This window comes from Hippopotamus amphibius, chromosome 12 (assembly GCF_030028045.1).
Source record: "Hippopotamus amphibius kiboko isolate mHipAmp2 chromosome 12, mHipAmp2.hap2, whole genome shotgun sequence".
In the NCBI taxonomy this organism is placed as follows: Eukaryota; Metazoa; Chordata; class Mammalia; order Artiodactyla; family Hippopotamidae; genus Hippopotamus; species Hippopotamus amphibius.
Window position 1 is genome coordinate 36,290,978 of NC_080197.1, and position 22,065 is coordinate 36,313,042.

The 22,065-nt window shown below is 39.4% G+C and overlaps 1 protein-coding gene across 3 annotated transcripts in view; it reads left to right on the top strand.

Moving 5' to 3' along the window:
• Positions 1 to 453: 453 nt before the first annotated feature.
• The window catches only part of XRN2 (5'-3' exoribonuclease 2), an 80,664-nt gene continuing 59,052 nt past the window's right edge, over positions 454 to 22,065 (top strand). For 2 of the 3 annotated variants that reach the window (XM_057701536.1, XM_057701537.1), the window contains exons 1-3: positions 454 to 629; positions 21,669 to 21,796; positions 21,879 to 21,990. In XM_057701536.1, the coding sequence (XP_057557519.1) occupies positions 555 to 629; positions 21,669 to 21,796; positions 21,879 to 21,990 (315 nt within the window). In that variant the 5' untranslated portion in view covers positions 454 to 554. The remainder of the gene's footprint in view (positions 630 to 21,668; positions 21,797 to 21,878; positions 21,991 to 22,065) is intronic. The other variant, XM_057701535.1, reaches the window with a different exon arrangement.

Consider the following 22,065-nt stretch of genomic DNA (forward strand, 5'->3'; position numbering starts at 1 on the left):
TACATTCCATTTTATAACTACTTAAAGTGAGTCACTTATGCAAACCAGTCATCATTAGCGCAAAATATTGTTTAAAAATACGGTTGCTAGCCCAGATACGTACTGTGGCATAAAACCGGGAGAAAGCAGGAAGCAGAAATAACGAGTGCGCGTAGATGCTTAGATTCTACGTGAATCTAGAGGGGTGAGAAGGAGGAGACCAGACCGGCAAAGGCTCCCCGGGGGCCTGGGGAAAGCAGGGATCCAGCCCAAGGGGCGCCCGCGGCCAGAGAAGCTCCGGGGCCGACATCGCCCAGGGCGCGCGCAGAGCCAGGCAGGCCACTGCCCTCGCCGCCTGCTCCGTCGCCCGGCCCCCGACCCCCGACCCCCGGCCCCGCTCCGCCCTGCCGGGCCGGAGCCCCCTTCCCGGCTTCCCCGGCGGCGCCGCCGTGACCTCACTTCCTGTCGCCGGGCGCACGTGGGAGGAAGTGCCGGTGCCCGCGGCCGGCTGCTGCCTGTCTCTCTGGTTACGTCCGTCCGCGGGCCGGGCCGCCGCCTGTAGCTGCGCCGCCGCTATGGGAGTCCCGGCTTTCTTTCGCTGGCTCAGCCGCAAGTACCCGTCCATCATTGTCAACTGCGTGGAAGAGAAGGTAAGGAGGCGCCCGGCGGCCGCCACGAGAGCGCGCGGAGCCCTAGCGCGTCCAGGCCGCGGTCCTCGGGGCCCGTCGTCCGCCTGGGGTGGGGGCGGGGGCGTGCGGGGTCCTGCGCCCCGTCCACCCCCGGCAGCCGCGGCCCGACGCGCGCCGGGCACGGGCGCTCGGACTCGGGCCCCGGCGGTGGCCTGGGCGGGGCGAGGGGCCGAGCGGCGGAGCTCGCGGAGGGTTGCTCCTCCGCTTCCCGCAGGTTCCGGGACGGAAGGCCCCGCCCACGGCTTTGTTTCCTACAGGCTGGCGCGGTCGGGGTTTCGGGGGAGGCTCCCGGGGCCGTCGGGTCGCGTGGGGCTGGTCCGCTGCCAGCCTCTCACCACCTTGTGAAGTAATCCCGGGCGGCCGGCTTTTGTCGTTTCCTGTCCCAGCCTGGAAGGTTTTCTGCTAGGGGAGAGTTCATTTGTTGCTGTTGTCAGGTCTTACGGAGAGAGCAGCATCTTGGAAACGTCTAGGACAGGGCAGAAGTCTGTTTAAGTGCCCCCCTTGTCTAGGTGGGCAGCATGCCTTTGACATTTTCAGAATTCCTGGAGCAATTGAACAGTACTCCACTTTCTGCTGTTAGTTTGTTAGTGTTATGTAGATTTGGGCCGTTCTTGAGTTTTGTGTTTGTCGACTCCATCCGATTTATGCTTTTTACTCTTCATTAGAATTTCCAGATTGGGAAGGTTCAGAGGCACATTATGCTCCCCACCCCTTCGTTTTTGAAGGAAGTACCTAGAAGATAGTGGGAACTTTTTGCTTAGGCTACTGAAGTGTTTTTTTGTTTGTTTGTTTTTGGACAGGTAGATGGATTTCCAGGGTGCGTTCAGTGTGACATCTTGATTTTGCTTACTTCCTATCCAATGAGGAACCGAAACCCTAATTCTGATGAATTTCCAGTACTCCCTGTGTTTTTTTGTGAAAGAGAAACTTAAACTGAATGCTCCTGTCCTTTGCTTTTAAGACTTTTATCAAACTTTATTAATTTTATTTACATCTTATCCCATTTCTACTTCCAGCGATAACTAATTTAAACTGTTTTTGGTTCTCTCTCTAAAAGTCATGCTTATGTCTGATTTATTGATTTTGGGTGTATCTATTGAATTCTAGCTGTGATAGAAGAGGACGTAGTCACTTATTACAGCCCCGCCACCCCCATTCTCCTAATCACTGTCTTTCTTTCTTCTATTGGTAAACTTTATAACTTTTAAGTAATATTCCTTTTTTCTTTATTCCATCTCCAATGCAAAGTATCCCTTGATTCCTCACATTCTGAGGTTAGGTATTAGCTTTTCTCCCCCCCAGCTGTCCTTACTCTTCATCCCAAGCTTGGCAGCTGTGCTTTTGCCTTGTTGGCATCCAAAATTAAAATATCAGGGCTTTGACTATACAGGTTTGTTTTAAAAGCTGAAAAATGAAATAGTGTTGGTGCTTATTGTCACTCAGTAGATTTACGTTATATATTGTGATTGTGTTTCTTTTCTTGTGCTACTTTTGTCTTTTTCTACGTGTTGCCTGTTTCCCAATAAACATGGTTCCCCATCCAAACTCTCTTTTATCGGGTATTCTATCAAGTTCTCTTTCTAATTGGAGACTGCTTGAGGTCTTTATTTCTGTTGCTGCCACATCTGGTTATTTAGGCTTGCTGGAAAGCTGCTTCCTGAGATTTTTAAAAATTTCTTTCTTCAGTTGGAAGTACTGTTTTCTAATCATTATCTTTCTTGGCTTAAACCCTTCCTTGGTTTTTGATCTTACTTGAGTTCTTAAGAAGTGCTGTGGGGTATGTGAGCTTTTTAAGTCCATTCTACCCTTGTATATATGAATCATCATTAACTATGCAGAGTTTGAGTTTGAAAATTACTTTCCCTCAGAAGTTTGAAAGCTTTTGACTTCTGTTCTTTTGACTTTTGTCATCCGGAATCGTTGATGAGAAGTTGAATGTTAATGTGATTTATTTATTTGGCTAACACTCGTAGTATTTGACATGTACTAGGCACTTCACAGATTAATTTATTAAAATCCTCGTAACAACCACATAACTATTTCTTTTCCTACTCCTTTTTATTACAGATGAGAAAACTGAAGCACAGAGGGGTTAAGTAATGTACTCAAGGTCATCTGGCTAATACATGTCAGAGCCAGTGCCAAAACCAGGAAACCCATGCTTTTAATTTCTGTGTTCTTTTGTTTTCATTCTTTTATAGTTGATCTATTTTTCTTTCTGACTTTTTAAAAAAAATTATTTATTGGCTGCGTTTATTTTATTGGCTATGTTGGGTCTTCATTGCTGCACACAGGCTATCTCTAGTTGCTGTGAGTGGGGGCTATTCTTCATTGTGGTGCGCAGGCTCTTCATTGTAGTGGCTTCTCTTGTTGTGGAGCATGGGCTCTAGCCATGTGGGCTTCAATAATTGTGGCACATGGGCTCTAGAGTACAGGATCAATAGTTGTGGTGCACAGGCTTAGTTGCTCTGTGGCATGTGGAATCTGCTCAGAGCAGGGATCGAACCCGTGTCCCCTGCATTGGCAGGTGGATTCTTAACCACTGCGCCACCTAGGAAGTCCTCTTTCTGACTTTTTAAAAGATTTTTATCCTTGATGATACAAGCTCTCGTAATTATGTACTTAGGTACAGATTATTTTTTTTACTTTCAATTCATTTTGATCAGTGCTTGGCTGACTCTAAGTCTGGAGGCTTGCATTCTTTAGTTCTGGGGAATGTTCTTTGATTTTTTTTTTTCTTGTTTTCCTTTTACTCAACCCTCTCTGAACTCTGAATACTGGTTCTCCTAGATTGATTTATTTCTCTTTTCTCTCTCTCTTCTCCCCTCCCTCCTTCCCCAAGGTATAATTGACCTAGAACAGTCTGTACATATTTGAAGTGTACACTTTATTGCATTTTGACATGTGTATGTCCATGAACCCATCACCACAATCAAGATGATGAGCGTCACCTCTGAGACACTCCTGCCTCTTCGTTGTTCCTCCCCATAACCCCTCCCTGTTGCCCATCTTTAGTCAACTGATTATTTACTGATTTATTTCTGATTCTATAGATGAGTTTTCATTTTCTACAATTTTGTAAAAATGGGATCATGCAATATGTGCTTTTTCTTTTTTTAACCTGACTGGGTTACTTTCACTCAGAATAATTATTCTGAAAGTCATCTATGTTGCTACTTGTATCAGTAGTTTGTTTCTTACTATTTTTGAATAGTATTCTGTGTTGTGCATATATCACATTTTCTTTATTCATTCACCTGATTGGTGAACATTTGGGTTGTTTCCAGTTTTTGGCTATTAAAAAAAGTCTATGAACATTTGTGTACAAATCTTTGGACGTATGCTTTCATTTCTTTAGGGAAAATACCTAAGAGTGAATTGGTTGCCTTATATTATTTAAGTACAATACAATTGTATTGCTTGGTTATTTAAAAAGGAAAACTTGCCAGACTGGTTTCCATTTTACAACCAAAAGAGGTTGTACCATTTTATTGCCACCAGCAGTGTATGAGAGGTCTAGTTGTTCCACTTCCTTGCCAACACTTAGTGTGCTTAGTATTTCTAGTTTTAGCTTTTCTAGTGTAGTGTTATCTCAGTGTGGTTTTAATTTCCATTTCCCTAATGACAAATGATGTTGAACATTTCTTTGGGTGTTTATTTGCTTTCCATATATGTAATCTTGAATGAGGTGTCTATTCATATTTTTTGCCCATTTTTCAGTTGGGTTGTTTGTCTTACTGAATTGTGCAGTTTCCTACATGTTGATTTTTGTATATATTTTTGCAAATATTTTCCCTTAATCTGTGGCTTGTCTTTTTACTTAGCAGCGCAAAGAGGAGCAGAATTTTTAATTTTAGTAAAGTCTGCTTTCTTTCTTTTTCCTCTATGTTCCTGCTTTTTGTGTTATAGTTAAGAAATCTTTGCCAGCGTCACCAAGATTTTTTCTTGTGTTTTGTTAGAGATGTTTTGTCATAACTTTTAGTTCATACTGTGCCTTCTGCTTTTTAGGTTTGGGGTTGTTCCCTCCCCCCGCCCCCCACCATGGTGAATTACATTGTTTCTTTTTTTTAAAGTTCTTATTGGAATGTAATTGCTTTACACTGTTGTGCCAGTTTTTACTGTACACCAAAGTGAATCAGCTGTATTTATACATATATCCCCATATACATTGATTTTTTTCCATGTTATTTCTTTTTTTTTTTTCTTTTAACTTTTTATTTTTTATTTTTCACAATAAACTGCATATATTTAGAATGTACAATTTGGTATTCCAATCTACCAGTTCATCCGCCCCCCAACCCTCACCACTTTCCCCACTTGGTGTCCATATGTTTGTTCTCTACATCTGGGTCTCTATTTCTGCCTTGCAAACTGGTTGATTTATACCATTTTTCTATAGTCCACATATATGTGTTAATATACAATATTTGTTTTTCTCTGACTCATTTCACTTTGTATGACAGTCTCCAGGTCCATCCATGTCTCTAGAAATGTCCCAGTTTCATTGCTTTTTACAGCTGAGTAGTATTCCATTGTATGTATGTACCACATCTTCTTTATCCATTCATCTGTTGATGGACATTTAGGTTGCTTCCATGTCCTGGCTATTGTAAATAGTGCTGCAGTGAACATTGGAGTGCATGTGTCTTTTTGAATGATGGTGTTCTCTGGGTATATGCCCAGTAGTGGGATTGCTGGGTCATATGGTAGTTCTATTTTTAGTTTTGCAAGGAACCTCCATACTGTTCTCCATAGTGGCTATATCAATTTACATTCCCACCAGCAATGCAAGAGCATTCCCTTTTCTCCACACCCTCCCCAGCATTTACTGTTTGTAGATTTTCTGATGATGTGCATTCTAACCGGTGTGAGGTGATACCTCATTGTCGTTTTGATTTGCATTTCTCTAATAATGAGTGATGTTGAGCAGCTTTTCATGTGCCTCTTGGCCATCTGTATGTCTTCTTTGGAGAAATGCCTATTTAGGTCTTCTGCCCATTTTTTTTTTTTAATTAATTAATTTATTTTTTTGGCACACGGGCTTAGTTGCTCCGCGGCATGTGGGATCTTCCTGGAGCTGGGATCGAACCCGTGACCTCTGCACTGGCAGGCGGATTCTTAACCACTGCGCCACCTAGGAAGCCCTTCTGCCCATTTTTTGATTGGGTTGTTTTTTTTTTTTTTATATTGAGCTGGATGAACTGTTTGTATATTTTGGAGATTAGTCCTTTCTCTGTTGATTCGTTTGCAAATATTTGTTCCCATTCTGAGGGTTGTCTTTTTGTCTTGCTTATAGTTTCCTTTGCTGTGCAGAAGCTTTGAAGTTTCATTAGGTCGCACTTATTTATTTTTGTTTTTATTTCCATTATTCTAGGGGGTGGATCAAAAAAGATCTTGCTGTTATTTACGTCAAAGAGTGTTCTTCCTATGTGCTCCTCTAGGAGTTTTATACTGTTTGGCCTTACATTTAGGTCTTATATCCATTTGGAGTTTATTTTTGTGTATGGTGTTAGGAAGTGTTCTAATTTCATTCTTTTCCATGTAGCTGTCCAGTTTTCCCAGCACCACTTATTGAAGAGGCTGCCTTTTCTCCACTGTATATCCTTGCCTCCTTTGTCATAGATTAGGTGACCATAGTTTACCTCTGGGCTTACTATTCTGTTCCATTAATCTATATTTCTTTTTTTGTGCCAGTACCATACTGTCTTGATCACTGTAGCCTTGTAGTATAGCCTGAAGTCAGGAAGCCTGATTTCACCAACTCTGTCTTTCCTTCTCAAGATTGCTTTGGCTATTTGGGGTCTTTTGCCTTTCCATACAAGTCGTAAGATGTGTTGTTCTAGTTCTGTGAAAAATGCCATTGGTAATTTGATCGGGATTGCATTGAATCTGTAAATTGCTTTTGGTAATGTAGTCATTTTCACAATGTTGATTCTTCCAATCCAAGAACATGGTATGTCCCTCCATCTGTTTGTGTCTTCTTTGATTTCTTTCCTTAGTGTCTTACAGTTTTCTGAGTACAGGTCTTTTACCTTCTTGGTCAGGTTTATTCTTAGGTATTTTATTCTTTTTGTTGCAATGGTGAATGGGATTGTATCCTCAGTGTCTCTTTCTGATCTTTCATTGTTGGTGTATAGAAATGCAAGAGATTTCTGTGTGCTAATTTTGTATCCTGCAGCTTGACCAGATTCATTGATTAGCTCAAGTAGTTTTCTGGTGGCACCTTTAGGATTTTCTCTGTATAGTATCATGTCATCTGCAAACAGTGACAGTTTGACGTCTTTTCCAGTTTGGTTTCCTTTGATTTCTTTTTCTTCTCTGATTGCTGTGGCAAGGACTTCCAAAAACTATGTTGAATAGTAGTGGTGAGAATGGACATCCTTGTCTTGTTCCTGGTCTTAGAGGGAATGCTTCCAGTTTTTCACCATTGAGAATGATGTTTGCTGTGGGTTTGTCATATATGGCCTTTCTTATGTTGAGGTATGTTCCCTCTATGCCCACCTTCCGGAGAGTTTTTATCATAAATGGGTGTTGAATTTTGTCAAAAGCTTTTCCTGCATCTATTGAGATGACCATGTGGTTTTTATCCTTCAGTTTGTTAATATGGTGTATCACATTGATAGATTTGCGTATACTGAAGAATCCTTGCGTTCCAGGGATAAACCCCACTTGATCATGGTGTATGATCCTTTGAATGTGTGGCTGGATTCTGTTGGCTGGTATTCTGTTGAGGATTTTTGCATCTAAATTCATCAGTGATATTGGTCTGTAGTTTTCTTTTTTTGTAGTATCTTTGTCTGGTTCTGGTATCAGGGTGATGGTGGCCTCATAGAATGAGTTTGGGAGTGTTCCTTCCTCTGCAATGTTCAGGAAGAGCTTGAGAAGGATGGATGTTAGCTCTTCTCTCAATATTTGATAAAATTCACCTGTGAATCCATCTGGTCCTGGACTTTTGTTTGTTGGGAGATTTTTAATCACAGTTTCAATTTCATTACTTGTGATTGGTCTGTTCATATTTTCTGTATCTTCCTGATTCAGTCTTGGAAGGTTATACCTTTCTAAGAATCTGTCCATTTCCTCCAGGTTGTCCATTTTATTGGCATCTAGTTGCTTGTAGTAGTCTCTTATGGTGCTTTTTATTTCTGTGGTGTCCGTTGTAACTTCCCCTGTTTCCTTTCTAATTTTATTGACTGGAGTCCTCTCCCTCTTTTTCTTGATGAGTCTTGCAAGAGGTTTATCAATTTTATGTATCTTCTCAAAGAACCAGCTTTTAGTTTTATTGATTTTTGCTATTGTTTTCTTTGTTTCTATTTCATTTATTTCTGCTCTGATCTTTATAATTTCTCTCCGTCTACTTACTTTGGGTCTTGTTTGCTCTTCTTTCTCTTGTTTCTTTAGGTGTAAGGTTAGATTGTTTATTTGGGATTTTTCTTGTTTCTTGAGGTAGGATTGTATCGCTATAAACTTCCCTCTTAGAACTGCCTTTGCTGCATCCCATAGGTTTTGGATCATTGTGTTTTCATTGTGATTTGTCTCTAGGTATTTTTTGATTTCCTCTTTGATTTCTTCAATGATCTGTTGGTTATTTAGCAGTGTATTGTTTAGCCTCCATGTGTTTGTGTTTTTTACAGTTCTTTTCCTGTAATTGATTTCTAATCTCATAGCATTGTGGTTGGAAAAGATGCTTGATACGATTTCAATTTTCTTGAATTTACCGAGGCTTGATTTATGACCCAAAATGTGATCTATCCTGGAGAATGTTCCATGTGCACTTGAGAAGAACGTGTAATCTGTTGTTTTGGGATGTAATGTCCTATGGATATCTATTAAAGTAAGCTGATTTATTATGTCATTTAAAGCTTGTGTTTCCTTATTAATTTTCTGTGTGGGTGATCTGTCCATTGGTGTGAGTGGGGTGTTAAAGTCCCCCACTATGATTGTGTTCCTGTCGATTTCCTCTTTCATGGTTGTTAGCATTTGCCTTATGTATTGAGGTGCTCCTCTGTTGGGTGCATATATATTTATAATTGTTATCTCTTCTTCTTGGGTTGATCCCTCAGTCATTATGTAGTGTCCTTTCTTCTCTCTTGTAACATTTTTTACTTTAAAGTCTATTTTATCTGATATGAGTATCACTACTCCAGCTTTCTTTTGATTTCCATTTGCATGGAATATCTTTTTCCATCGCCTCTCTTTCAGTCTGTATGTGTCCCTAGGTCTGAAGTGGGTCTCTTGTAGACAGCATATATATGGGTCTTGTTTTTGTATCCATTCAGCCAGTCTGTGTCTTTTGGTTGGTGCATTCAGTCCATTTACATTCAAGGTAATTATTGATATGTATGTTCCTATTACCATTTTCTTAATTATTTTGTTTTTGTTTTTGTAAGTCCTTTTCTTCTCTTATGTTTCCCGCTTAGAGAAGTTCCTTTAGCATTTGTTGTAGGGCTGGTTTGGTGGTGCTGAATTCTCTTTGCTGTTGCTTGTGTGTAAAGCTTTTGATTTCTCTGTCGAATCTGAATGAGATCCTTGCTGGGTAGAGTATTCTTGGTTGTAGGTTCTTCCCTTTCATCACTTTAAATATATCATGCCACTCCCTTCTGGCTTGCAGAGTTTCTGCTGAGAAATCAGCTGTTAACCTGATGGGAGTTCCCTTGTATGTTATTTATCGTTTTTCCCTTGTTGCTTTTAATAACTTTTCTCTGTCTTTAATTTTTGTCAGTTTGACTACTATATGTCTTGATGTGTTTCTCCTTGGGTTTATCCTGCCTGGGACTCTCTGCACTTCCTGGACTTGGGTAGCTATTTCCTTTCCCATGTTAGGGATGTTTTCAACTATAATCTCTTCCAGTATTTTCTCAGGTCTTTTCTCTCTCTCTCTCTTCTCCTTCTGGGACCCCTATAATGTGAATGTTGGTGCGTTTAACGTTGTCCCAGAGGTCTCTTAGGCTGTCTTCAGTTCTTTTCATTCTTTTTTCTTTTCCACATCAGTGATTATCACCATTCTGTCTTCCAGGTCACTTATTTGCCCTTCTGCCTCAGTTAATCTGCTATTGGTTCCTTCTAGTGTATTTTTCATTTCACTTATTGTGTTGCATATCTTTGTTTGTTCTTTAATTCTTCTAGGTCTTTGGTAAACTTTTCTTGCAACATTTTGATCTTTGCATCCAGTCTTTTTTCAAAGTCCTGGATCATCTTCACCATCATTATTCTGAATTCTTTTTCTGGAAGAGTGCCTATCTCCTCTTCATTTAGTTATTTTTCTGGTGTTTTATCTTTTCCCTTCATCCAGTACAGTCTTTTGCCTTTTCATTTTCTCTGTCTTTCTGTGGCTGTGGTTTTCAGTTCCACAGGATGAAATGCTGCTGGTACTGCTTGATTCTACTGTCTGTCCTCTTGTGGAGGAAGCTGTCTAGGAGGCTCGTGGGTGCTTCCTGATGGGAGGGACTGATGGTGGTTTGGGCTAGGTGGGCGGAGCTCAGTGACACTAATCTGCTTGTCTGCCAGTGGGTGGGGCTGTGTTCCCACCCTGTTGGTTGTTGAGCCTGAGGCGACCCAGCACTGCAGCTTACAGGCTCTTTAGTGGAGCTAATGGTGGACTCTGGAAGGGCTCACGCCAGTGAACACTTCTCAGAACCCCTGCCCCCATGCCCCTGTCTCCTCGGTGAGCCACAGCTGCCCCCCACCTCTGCAGGCAACTCTCCAACACCAGCAGGTAGGTCTGGTTCAGTCTCCTATGGGGTCACTGCTCCTTCCCCCTGGGTCCTGGTGAGCACACTTTTTTGTGTGCCCTCCAAGAGTGGAGTCTCTGTTTCCCCCAGTCCTGTGGAGGTCCTGCAATCAAATCCCGCTGGCTTTCAAAGTCTGATTCTCTGGGGATTTCTTCTCCCATTGCTGGACCCCCAGGTTAGGAAGCCTGACTTGGGGCTCAGAACCCTCAGGAATTCTGTGGTGTAAGTGTACTCCAGCTTGTGAGTCACCCACCCAGCATTTATGGGATTTTAACGCGATTGTGCCCCTCCTAGCATCTCATTGTGGCTTCTCCTTTGTCTCTGGATGTGGAGTTACATTGATTTTTAAATGTTAAACGCACCTTGCATTTCAGGTGGATAAACCCCAGCCGGTCATGGTGTATTTTTTTTATATACTGTTGAAGTCAATTTGGTAAAATTTTCTTGGGAATTTTTACATTTATGTTCAAAAAGATTGTTGATCTGTAGTGTTCTTATAATCTTTTTGTCCAGTTTTGGTATCAGAGTAATCTTGGTCTCATATTGAGTTGTGAGGTATATACCCTGTTTAGTTTTCTGGAAGAGTCTGAGTTGGTTATTATTTCTTCCTTAAATATTTGGTAGAATTCATCAGTGAGGCCATCTGGATCTGAAGTTTTGGGGGAAGCTTTTAGCTGCAGATACAATTTTTTTAGTAGACATAGAGCTATTTGGATTATCTATTTTTTTTAATGAGCTTTTGTAATTTGTATCTTTCACAGATTTTGCTCATTTCATCTAAGCTGTTCAATTTGTTGATACAACGTTGTTCATAGTATTCCTTATTGTCTTTTTAACATGAATACAAAATGTAGCGATGTCACTTCTCTCATTCCTGATACTAATTTTGTCCTTTCTCTTTCGTTTCATTATCAGTCTGGCCAGACTGATCTCAGTGAAGGAGCTTTTGGTTTCATTGATTTTTCTATAATATCTTTTCTACTTCATCAATTTCTGTTCTTACTTTTACTATTTATTTCTTATGCTCATTTTGAGTTTAGCTTGTGTTTCTTGTCTTCATAAGGTAGAACCTGAGGTCATTGCACTGCTGCCTCTTCTCCAAGTCGCTTCTGTTGAGTCCCGTAAGCTGCCTGCTAGGTGCTGTTCCAGCTGCACACCACCAACATTGACATGTTGTCGTTTCATTTTCATTCAGTAAAAAATACTTTCTTATATCCCCTCAGACTTCTTTGGCCCATTGGTTATTCAGAAGAGTGTTCCTTAATTTTTATCTATTTGGGGGATTTTCCAGGCATTCTTTTTCTGTTATTGATTTCTAATTTAGTTCCCTTGTCAGAGAACATAACTTTGCATAATTTGTATTACATATTTTAAAACTTAACTGATTTGTTTTGTGGCCCAGAATATGGTCTTGGTAAATGTTTCATTTTGACTTGAAAAAGACACAAGTTCTGCTGTTGCTGGGTAGGGTGTTCTGTAAATGTTATGCTGGTTGATAGGATATGGAAGACTTGAATAACACATTGATTTTCTGTCTCCTGTTCTATCGATAATTGATAGGGGTATGGAAATCTATCTTTTTTTTTGGATTTGTCTGTTTCTTCTTTCAGTTCTGTTGGTTTTTGCTCCTTGCATTTTGAAACTTTTATTAGTGCATAAATGCTAGAGATTCTTATGTCTTCTTGATGAATATGCTTCTGTGTCCTTGGTAATAGTCTTTGCTCAGAAATCTGTGTTTTGTCCAATATTAATATAACCGGATCTTTTGACTAGTGTTAACATGGTCTATCACCCCCCCCCCCCCCCCGCTTCTGTCTTATAAATTTGCCTATTCTAGGAACTAATGTAAGTGGAGTCATAATAATATTTGTCATTTTGTGTCTGGTTTATTTCACTTTTTTTCATTTCACATAGTGTTTTCAGAATTCATCCATGTTTAGTATATATCAGTTTCTTTTTTTTTTTGTAAGGGTTTTGGAAACCTTTTAATTGAAGTATATATACACATTACATATATGCATGCATGGGCATTTAAAAGCTTAAACTCTTCATATATTGAAGTTATGTAACTGTGTATAGCTTGTTCACAAAATGAAAATGTAGATAATGGCCGCCCCACAATCCTGTCTTCTAATAACAAAGAGTAGTTTTGGTAATGCTGACATTATCTTCTCTACCTTCTTTTGTAACTTGTGTTTACGAGATTTCATGTTTTTGTGATTTTTCTGAATTTTTCCGTACTATGTAGTATTTCACTGTGGGACCCATTATATGAAAATGCAGTGAATTTTATTGGGGAACAGGGAGCATCTGTAAAACCTGAAGATACACATGTTCTATATCTTAATTTTTAAGGCTGTATAATAATATTCCATTGTATCTGTATGTCATGTTTTGTTGGGACAGTTGGGTTATTTTTATTTTTTGACTATTGTGAATAATGCTGCTATGAACGTTGGTGCACAAGTATCTACAATATATCAGTGCTTTGGGTATATACCTATGAGTGGTCTCTGCTTTTGATTCTTTTGAGTATATACCTATGAGGGGAATTGCTGGGTCATATGGCAATTCCATGTTTACCTTTTTGAGGAACTGTCAAGCTGTTTTCCCATTCTCTGCCTTGTAAGTCGGGCGTTTAGAACACTTACATTTAATAATAATTATCATATGGTTAAATTTAAGTTTGTCATCTTACTATTTGTTTTCTGTCTGTCTTACCTGTACTGTGTTTCCAGTTTACAGTTGTTGTGCTTCTTTTATACTAAGTATTTTTTGTGATTCCATTTTATCTCTTTTTGGCTTTTTAACTACTCTTAATTCATTCAACCATCAGTTTCTTTACTCTGTGTCCTTGGCTTATACAGTCCTCCACTTATTAGCTTTCTGGTCTTGGGAAAATGACTTAAACTGTCCTAAACAATGAAGAACTGGAGTTTCTTGCATTTTACCACCCTGTTCCTACAGTCTCTGTGCGCTGGTCATCTCTGTATGAGAACTGAAATAAGGCATAGGGTTGCCTTGTTTAACATCAGTTGGGAATGTGTGTCAGTGGACTCAAATTTTTCACCCTTTTGCTTGTGTTTGTGAATGACCTCAGAGTGCAAAAAGAGGGGTTACAAAAACTTTTAGTGAGAGGGTGAATTTGCAAATATGGAATTCGTGAATAAGGGAGATCAGCTGTATGTTGTGCAACATAAAGTGGTTGTGTGGATTAAGTCAGTTTATCCAGGTTAAATAATTCAAACGGTGCCTTGCACTGATATTTCAGGATTTTATTTGGTGAGTTTATTTTTGGTAGTTTATATGTCCAAGTAAAAAGTAGTCATATTTTTGTGTCTAATTCTTGGTAACATTGCATAGTATAGAGTTATGCTGTTTGCATGTAGTGAAATCTAGAATTCCCACCTTGTTTTTTTTTCTTTCTTGGTCAGACTTGCCAGAGGTTTGTCAGTTTTGTTGATCTCAAAGGACTAGCCTTTGGTTTCATAGGTTTTTAAAAATTTTTATTCTTTTTACTCTCTATGTCATTGATTTTTTTTCTCTAACATTTGTTGTTTCTTTTCTTCTGCTTGCTTTGGGTTTAGTTTGCTCTTCTGCGGTCTTGAAGTGGAAAGTTAGGTTATTGATTTGAGATCTTTTATAATATTGACATTTACAGCTATAAATTTCCCTCTGAACACTGCTTTTAGGCTCTACACTGTAAGTTTTGCTATGTTGTATCTGCATGTTTATTTGTCTCAAATTATTTTCTTTTTTTTAAGCTCTTTATTGGAATATAATTGCTTTACACTCTTGTACCAGCTTTTGAGGTACACTCAAATTATTTTCTGATTTCGCTTTTGATTGCTTCTTCAGTTCATTGGTTATTCGTGACTGTGTTGTTAAACTTCCACGTTTATGCAGTTGCCTAATTTTCTCCGGTTGTTGAGCTCTGATTTTACTTTGTGGGTGAAGAACTTACTTTGTATTACTTTTATGCTTTTAAACTTATTGAGGTTTGTTTTATAGCCCGGCGATTGATCTCTCCCAGAGAATGTTCTATATGCAGTCGAGAATGTATATTCTGTTGAATGGAGTGTTCTGTAGAAGTGTGTTAGGTCTGGTTGGTTTCAGTGTTGTGTTTCCGTGTTGATCTTCTGCCCAGTTGTTCTGTCCATTATTGAAAAAGGAGTATTGAAGTCTCCAACTATTATTGTTCAGTTGTCTCTTTCTTTCATTTCTGTCATTTATTAAAAGTTGCTTATATTTTGATGATGTTAGGTGCATGTGTGTTTGTAATTGTTATATCTTGATGGATTGACCTTTTTATCATTATCAAATGTCATTATTTCTAGTAAGTCTTTTTTAAAGTCTGTGTATTTTGCCTGATACTAGTACAGCTACTTCAGTTTTCTTGTGGTTGTTGTTTGAGTCTCTTTCCCCATCCATTTACTTTCATTCTGTATCTTTGAATCTCAGGTGTGCCTTCTATAGACAGCATAAGATTGGATTTTTTTTTTAAACCAGTCTGACAACTTTTGTCTTTTGAGTACTGTTTAATCCATTCACATTTAATATATTATTGACATAATTGGATTTACATTTGCCATTTTACTTTCTGTTTTCTATATGTGTTTTTAAGGTTGTATTTAGATTTCATTAGTGATCTTTTTAAAAAATTTATCTTAAGGGCTTACTATGTACATCTTATCAGCGTAGCATGCTTTTGGCCACACCACGCTTTCAAGGCTCTTGGTTCCCCGACTGGGGGTTGAATCAGGGCCCCTGGCAGAGAAAGCCCAGAGTCAGCTTTAGATTTATACTAGCTTAATTCCAGAAATATATAGAACCTTTACTGCTGTATGGCTTGATTTCCACTTTCTTTTTTTATGGTATTGTCATTATATGTATTATATCTATTAATGTTGCAAACCCAACAGTGCATTGCTATAATTATTACTTTATTATCTGCTGTTACTTCCATAGCAGTTGCAATTTTGCTTCTACCTACCTCTTTTTGGCCTGTTACTAACAAATATATTACATTTGTATATTACATTGTGTGTTGTAAGCCATAGTATGTTATAAAATATCATTTTATAGAATTGCATTTTTTGCAGTAGCAGTTAAGAAAGGAAAGGATAAAAAGAGTGTTATTTTCTTTACTGGGGACACTTAACTTTCAGCCTGAAGAACTTTAGTATTGTAATTTTCGTCAGCTAGCAACAAATGCAATTTTTGTTTATCTGGCAAAGTCTTTATTTCTCCTTCATTTTTGAACAGTGGCTTTCCTGGATGTGTGATTCTTGGTTAGCATTTTTGTTTGTTTTAGCACTTTATATATGTTATCCCACTGCTTTCTAGCCTCCATTGTTTCTGCTAGAAGCCAGCTGTTAAACTTATTGGGGTTCCCTTGTAAGTGACTTGTCATTTTTCCTATTGGTTCTTTCAAGGTTTTTGCCTTGTCTTATACCTTCAACATTTTAACTCTAATGTATCTGTCTGTGGGTCTCACTGTGTTTATCTTGCTTGGAGTTCTTAGAGCTGCCTGCATGTGTAGGTTATTGTTTTTCAGTACATTTGGAAAGTTTTTTGTTATTGTTTCCTTGAATACTTTTTCTGCTCCTTTCTCCCCTCTCCTAGTACTCCAGTTTTATGTTCATGTATTTATTTGTGTCTCATATTTCTCTCAGATTCTGTTCATTTTTCTGTATCCTTTTTTCTCTTTACTCCTCAGCTTGCATAATCTCTATTAATCTAAGTTTAAGAATTCTTTTTTCTGCCAGTTCAAATGTATTGTTGAGCCCCTGTAGTGAATTTTTTATCTGTTATTGACTTTTCAACTCTAGAGTCTCCCTTTGTTTTTTTTGTTTTTTTAAAAACTTTTACTGAGATACAGTTGACATACAATAAACTGCATATATTTAAAGTATACAATTTGATTTTTTTTTCCTTATTAGTAATGCATATATGGCAATCCCAATCTCCCAATTCATTCCCCCCAACCCTCCCCACTTTCCCCACCTGGTGTCCGTATGTTTGTTCGCTACATCTGTGTCTCTATTTCTACCTTGCAAACCAGTTGATTTGTACCATTTTTCTATATTCCGCATATATGTGTTAATTTACGATAGTTTTTCTCTTTCTGACTCACTTCACTCTGTATGACAGTCTTGAAGTCCATCCATCCATTTGCTTGTTTTTTATAATTTTTGTTGTTGTTAATATTCTCTATTTGGTAAAAGTTTTCATAGCTTCCATTAATTCTTTAATCATATAGTTCTTTAATTCTGTGAACATATTTATAATAGCTGCTTTAAACTCTCTTCTGTTAAATCTGAAATCTGGCCACTATCATGGGTAGTTTCTTGTGCCTGACTTTTCCAGCGTATGAGTAATCCGTCTCTGTTTTTCTGTGTGCCTGATAGGTTTTTTTTGTTTTGTTTTGTTTCATTTTGTTTTGTTTTATTTGCTGCAAACAGGACATTTTAGGTAGTGTATTTTAGCAGTTCTGGGAGCTGGTCCTCCCAAAGCCTTCCCAGGTATGTTATTGTTATTTATTTAACTACTGGCTGGGTTATTTTAATAAGATGTCTTTCTTCCTCAGTGTGTTCTGCCTCTGATATTGCTCCCCAGGGAGGTGCAGTTTGGGCTGTGCCCACAGCCACCCTGTGATGACAGCAGTACAAGTAGGGCTCTCCCTACTCACCTAACAGTTAAATTTCATGGATTTTTGTCCTTTACAGCTTCGTTTTCAACAGTGCTCAGGGCATAAAGTCCTCTGTAGACTAATGCAGTGAAATTGTGGCACCTTCCAAGGCTTAGCTTCTGAGATTAGTTTGGTATCTGTTCTAACCCCAGGAGGGCTCCTCCCGCCTGTCTTGTTCCCAGTTCTTTGCTACAGACTAGCTGGTCTGTGGACTAGGTTGTGTCTTTCTCAGATCCCTGATTCTCTTCTCAGTTCCTTTTCACCACAGCTTACGCTGTTTTTGATCATGAATGCCCTTGGGTGTAAACTTCTCCATGTTCTGTTGCAAATGATGTCACTTCTGAATTTTCAAAGGTTTTCTTGACTAGATTGCTGTTCGCCCTTGGAGTGTTTCCAAAGGCTTTAAATGTTTTTGTTTTTTAAAAGATGTTCTCTAGTTCAGCTGGGGAAGTAGGTGAGCCGAAGTCCTCATGCTGTCATGCTGGCAGCCGAGCTCTCCAGTATGATCTCTGTCTTGAAGAGTGAAGATCAGATTCACATGTCTTGCATATTGTGTGTCCCCCATAGTCCTGGTTGTAGTCCTTGACACGTGTCATAGGTGTTCAATAAGTTCATGTTGAATCTAGTGAAATTGCAATTAATCAGTCTGACATACCACTTAACATACCAACTCTGAATTCAGAGGATGGGTTCAAATCCTGGTCTCTGAACTTGGCGAAAGTGTGACTTTGGAAAGCCACTTAACCCCTCTAAGCATGTGTGTTCTCATCTGTAAGTGGGATACTCTGTACCTCACAGGGTTGTTGTGAGGAGAGAGGGAAATACTCCATGAGTAAAAGCCCTTAGAACAGTGCCTGTCTCATTTTAAGTGCTCTGTAAATGGTAGTGATAATTAGTAGTCCTTGTTGACTAACTGTATAAAAATGGAGAGCTGATATACGTATAACTATACTACATCAAAACTTATAGTCTGAATTTTTAACCAAAATACTGTAATTTGAATTTTTCAGTAGGCTTTTGACCCTTTCTCCCCTAAATACCACCTGTGTTTTGCAGTTCTTTTCTGGAGTTCTGAGCATCTTTAAGGGTAATCTAAAACCAAGTTCTACAGTATGTTACCTGCCATCCAACGGGTAGGAACTCTCATAGTGGAACCTCAGGCATGAGTACTGATTTTTCTAATGCTACTGTTAAATATTGTGCAGACTTACACAGAAATGCATTTACTTGGGTATTACTGATAGTAATGGTTTCTGCCTTACATTTGAAGAGCCAGAAAGCCATATAAAGTTGACTGGAACAGTAGGTTGGTGTGAAGTTCATTGGGGGGTTTACTTCACAATCTGTGAATTTTATACAGATTTGCTATTTGTGTATGTGTATCATCTTTACTTCTTCAGATACTTTCTTTATCTTGATTCCTTGGCGTATTTGTGCACAAACAGGGTAATTTCTCAACTGCTTGGGATACATATATCCCTTCCTTTCTGGTGCAGTGGAGGAGTGGTCTTCTTGCTTTGATGGCCAGCCTTCCCCGTGGGTGTGCTCCCTGCCCTTCTGGGGGAACTGCTGCTCAGCCCAGGTACTGACTGCCCTTCCTCCACAAGCACCTGTGTTTTCTGGGAATAACTGTCTCAAGCTTGCTGGTCCACGTGGGGCCTGAGAGGGTGAGGGGAGAGGAGAGCGCAGGGCTTGACCCACTGGGCTGTTCCTGCTGCTGCTGCCGGAGTCTGTCCTGCAAGTCCCCTCTGGGCCCGGAGTCCTCTTGTGTTCTCCCACTTCTGTGTGTTTGAGGCTGTGCATTCCATCTGATCTACTCGTTTTCAGGTATCCCCTGTGATTTCTTAGTGACAGACGGGTCTCCTTTTGGTTTTCCAGCACAGTTATTGCAGTTGTGGTTATTTGTTTGTTTTTAGTCCTTTCTGTGGTCTGGGGCTAGAAAGGGAAGGCTGCAGTGTGTGCTTAGTTTATCATTTGGAAAACCCCAAAGATAATGAAAAGCTATTTGAAATGAATTGGTTTTAGTGTTCAGAGTAGCTCTCCATTTAGCTACTCTTTGATTGATTAAGAATCTCTCTTGAACTCAGCTGGAGATACAGTGGTATTGTATTTAATAGCAAGATGCTTTAAGAGTGAATTCCTTTGTTGAATATCAGAATCTTCTCCTGAAGAAAGAAACTAAATTTATGTAGTTAATGTGTTGAAGATAGAGAACTCCAGAGAGGAAAATTTGTTCCGTGTTATTTTTGGGAATGCCTGGAGCTCTATTCTCAAAATTAGGACCCGCCTACACCTCCTTCCCCAGGCTATACTTTCTAGGTAGTGGAAGTGGAAATTCTCATGCAGTTACACTCAGCATTCGTCGAAGAGCTGCAGTACAGCAAACCAGTGATCTCCTGTTTTTATTGGAACGCATTCATGTCCGTATTCTTTAGGGCTGCTTTTACTTTATAAAGGCCGATACAAGTCACTGCAACTGAGATCATACAGTCAACAAGTCTAAATACTTATTATGTGGCTTCTTGGGGAGCATAAAGAAGGTGGGTCTGGATTCTCCTCAGTGTGGTGTCTGCTTGGCTTAGGAGAAGAGAAAATGTGGACTTTGGGTGTAGAGGGGCTGGGGAGAGGCACAGTCTCCTGCCTTCATAGAGCTTGTTTTTGTTTTGGACTCATCAGGTTATCTCCTTTGGTAGACCTCCAAAATTGATCTCCTGTTTTCCTTCCCACTTATCCCATTCACTGCTTCTGATCAAGCCCCTCTTTCCTGATTCACAGTGTATCTATACACAATGCTGATAGCTTCTTCCATTTTGATACCTGTTTCTCCCAATTATAAATACAAATTGAAGCCCAGTCTCATTCCTTCCCTCTTTCAGAGATCACCACTGTCCTGAAATTGGTGTTCATCATTCCCCCGCTCTTCTCGGTGCTTTTACTGCCTCAGTATTCATCCTTGAACAGTGCCTAATACTGTTTTATCTCTTTTATAACTTTCTGTAAGTGGTATACTGTATTTATTCTTCACTTTGCTTTTTTTGGCTTAAGATATTTATGACCATCCAGCTCTGTTTCTTTGAATCTTACTTTTTCTCTGGCATTCTAATCTATGGATGTACCACAGTTTATCAATCCATTCTATGGGCTCTTTTTTTTTTTCCTAGTTAAGTAGACCTTTCGTTTTTATTTACTTTTTAAATAGTTTTATTGAAATATAATGTATATACCATAAAATTCACCTGTTAAAACTATACAGTTCAGTGGTTTTTTAGTATATATGCAGTAGTACAACAGTCAACATTATCTAATTTTAGAACATTTTTGTCTTTCCCAAAAGAAGTGTTGTAACTATTTTCAGTCACTTCCTATCTCCCTCACCCTTCCCCTAACTGCAGATTGAAGCTAATCTGTTTCTATCTAAAGGTTTGTCTATTCTGAATCTTGTAAATGGTATCTTTGTGGTCTTTTGTGACTCCTCCTTACTTAGCAGAATGCTTTTGAGGTTCATCCACAATATAGCATATATATGATGGGCTTTTAAGTTATTCACAGTTTTTCATTAATACTTCATAAATACTTTGTATGTATTATTTTTTAAGTGACTTTACTATTAGTAAGAGTAAAAACGTATCTCATTCTTATTTGCTGAAGCTCTGGCAGAAAGAAAGTTAGTGCTTACCAGGAAAATACAATTGAGTGTTTCCAGGAGTGAGTACGGCACAGTCTTTACCTTTTGAAAAACTCCTAGTGTAGTTGGAGGTTAGAATGACAAACTAATTATAAAACCACAGAAGTGCTACAAGTGAATAAGCAAAATTGTGAGGAAATGCAAGAGGAGCAGTTAATTTCTTGGGGGATGTGTACAAAATGTTATAAAGTGTGTGGCATTTGATCTGAGCCTAGACTTTGGAAAATTAATAAGATTTCAGGAAGTGGGTGTTTCTTAAGAGTGAGAAGGAGGAGCAGAGGTGTTGAGAGACGGAAGGGCATCTTCCAGGAACCGGTAGAGCGGGCGACCTGAGCAGTGTTTGGCAGGACAGGGGGTTGGTAAGGGCTGGGCTCATTGCTCTGCACCTGCTGTGATGTCAGTGAACAACTAGGCAAGATGAAGACAGAGCCACATTGTATTTAAGAAAGAAAACTGGCAGCATAGAGGGTGGGCTGGAGACAGGAGAGTCTGGATGTGGGGCAGCCCATACAGAGGCTGTTCCAATCTTTTGGTGAGAGCTGATGCCTGATGTTGGTAGTGGGCATGACAGGAGAGGGCATGGAGAGGCATTTCTCAGATTAAATTGACAGGACTTATGGTAATGGGCGGTAGGGGAGAGAATTCTAAGATGACTCCCATGGTCTCTCTTGGACAACTGAATGATTTGGAAATCTGGTAACTATCCCCCACGTAGTCAGGAGTAACTTGTTGCGTTAGAAGCTTCAAGGAGTAAAATAGCCTATCATATAATTTAAAGATTACTAAAAGCATTTTACTCCCAGTTAAGAAATTAAGCACAGTTTCATACTGAGCCTAGGATGTGTCAGTTTTAGACTGGAACAGTCAAACTACTATTAATTATCGCTTCCTCATAGCCAAAAGAATGCAGTGGTGTAAAGATTCCTGTCGATGCCAGTAAACCTAATCCAAATGATGTGGAGTTTGATAATCTGTATTTGGATATGAATGGAATCATCCATCCCTGTACTCATCCTGAAGACAAGTACGTAAGCCATTTTTGTCACTGATATCACAGGTGGCAGAGGAGTACTGTATGATATTACATTGTTTGCTTATCATTGCAGACCAGCCCCCAAAAATGAGGATGAAATGATGGTTGCAATCTTTGAGTACATTGACAGACTTTTCAATATTGTAAGACCAAGACGACTTCTCTACATGGCAATAGATGGAGTGGTAAGTGCTAAATGACTTAGAATCCCCCATTTTTGTTTTTATTGTGTTCCTGGTGCCTAGAATGAAAGTCAGCTA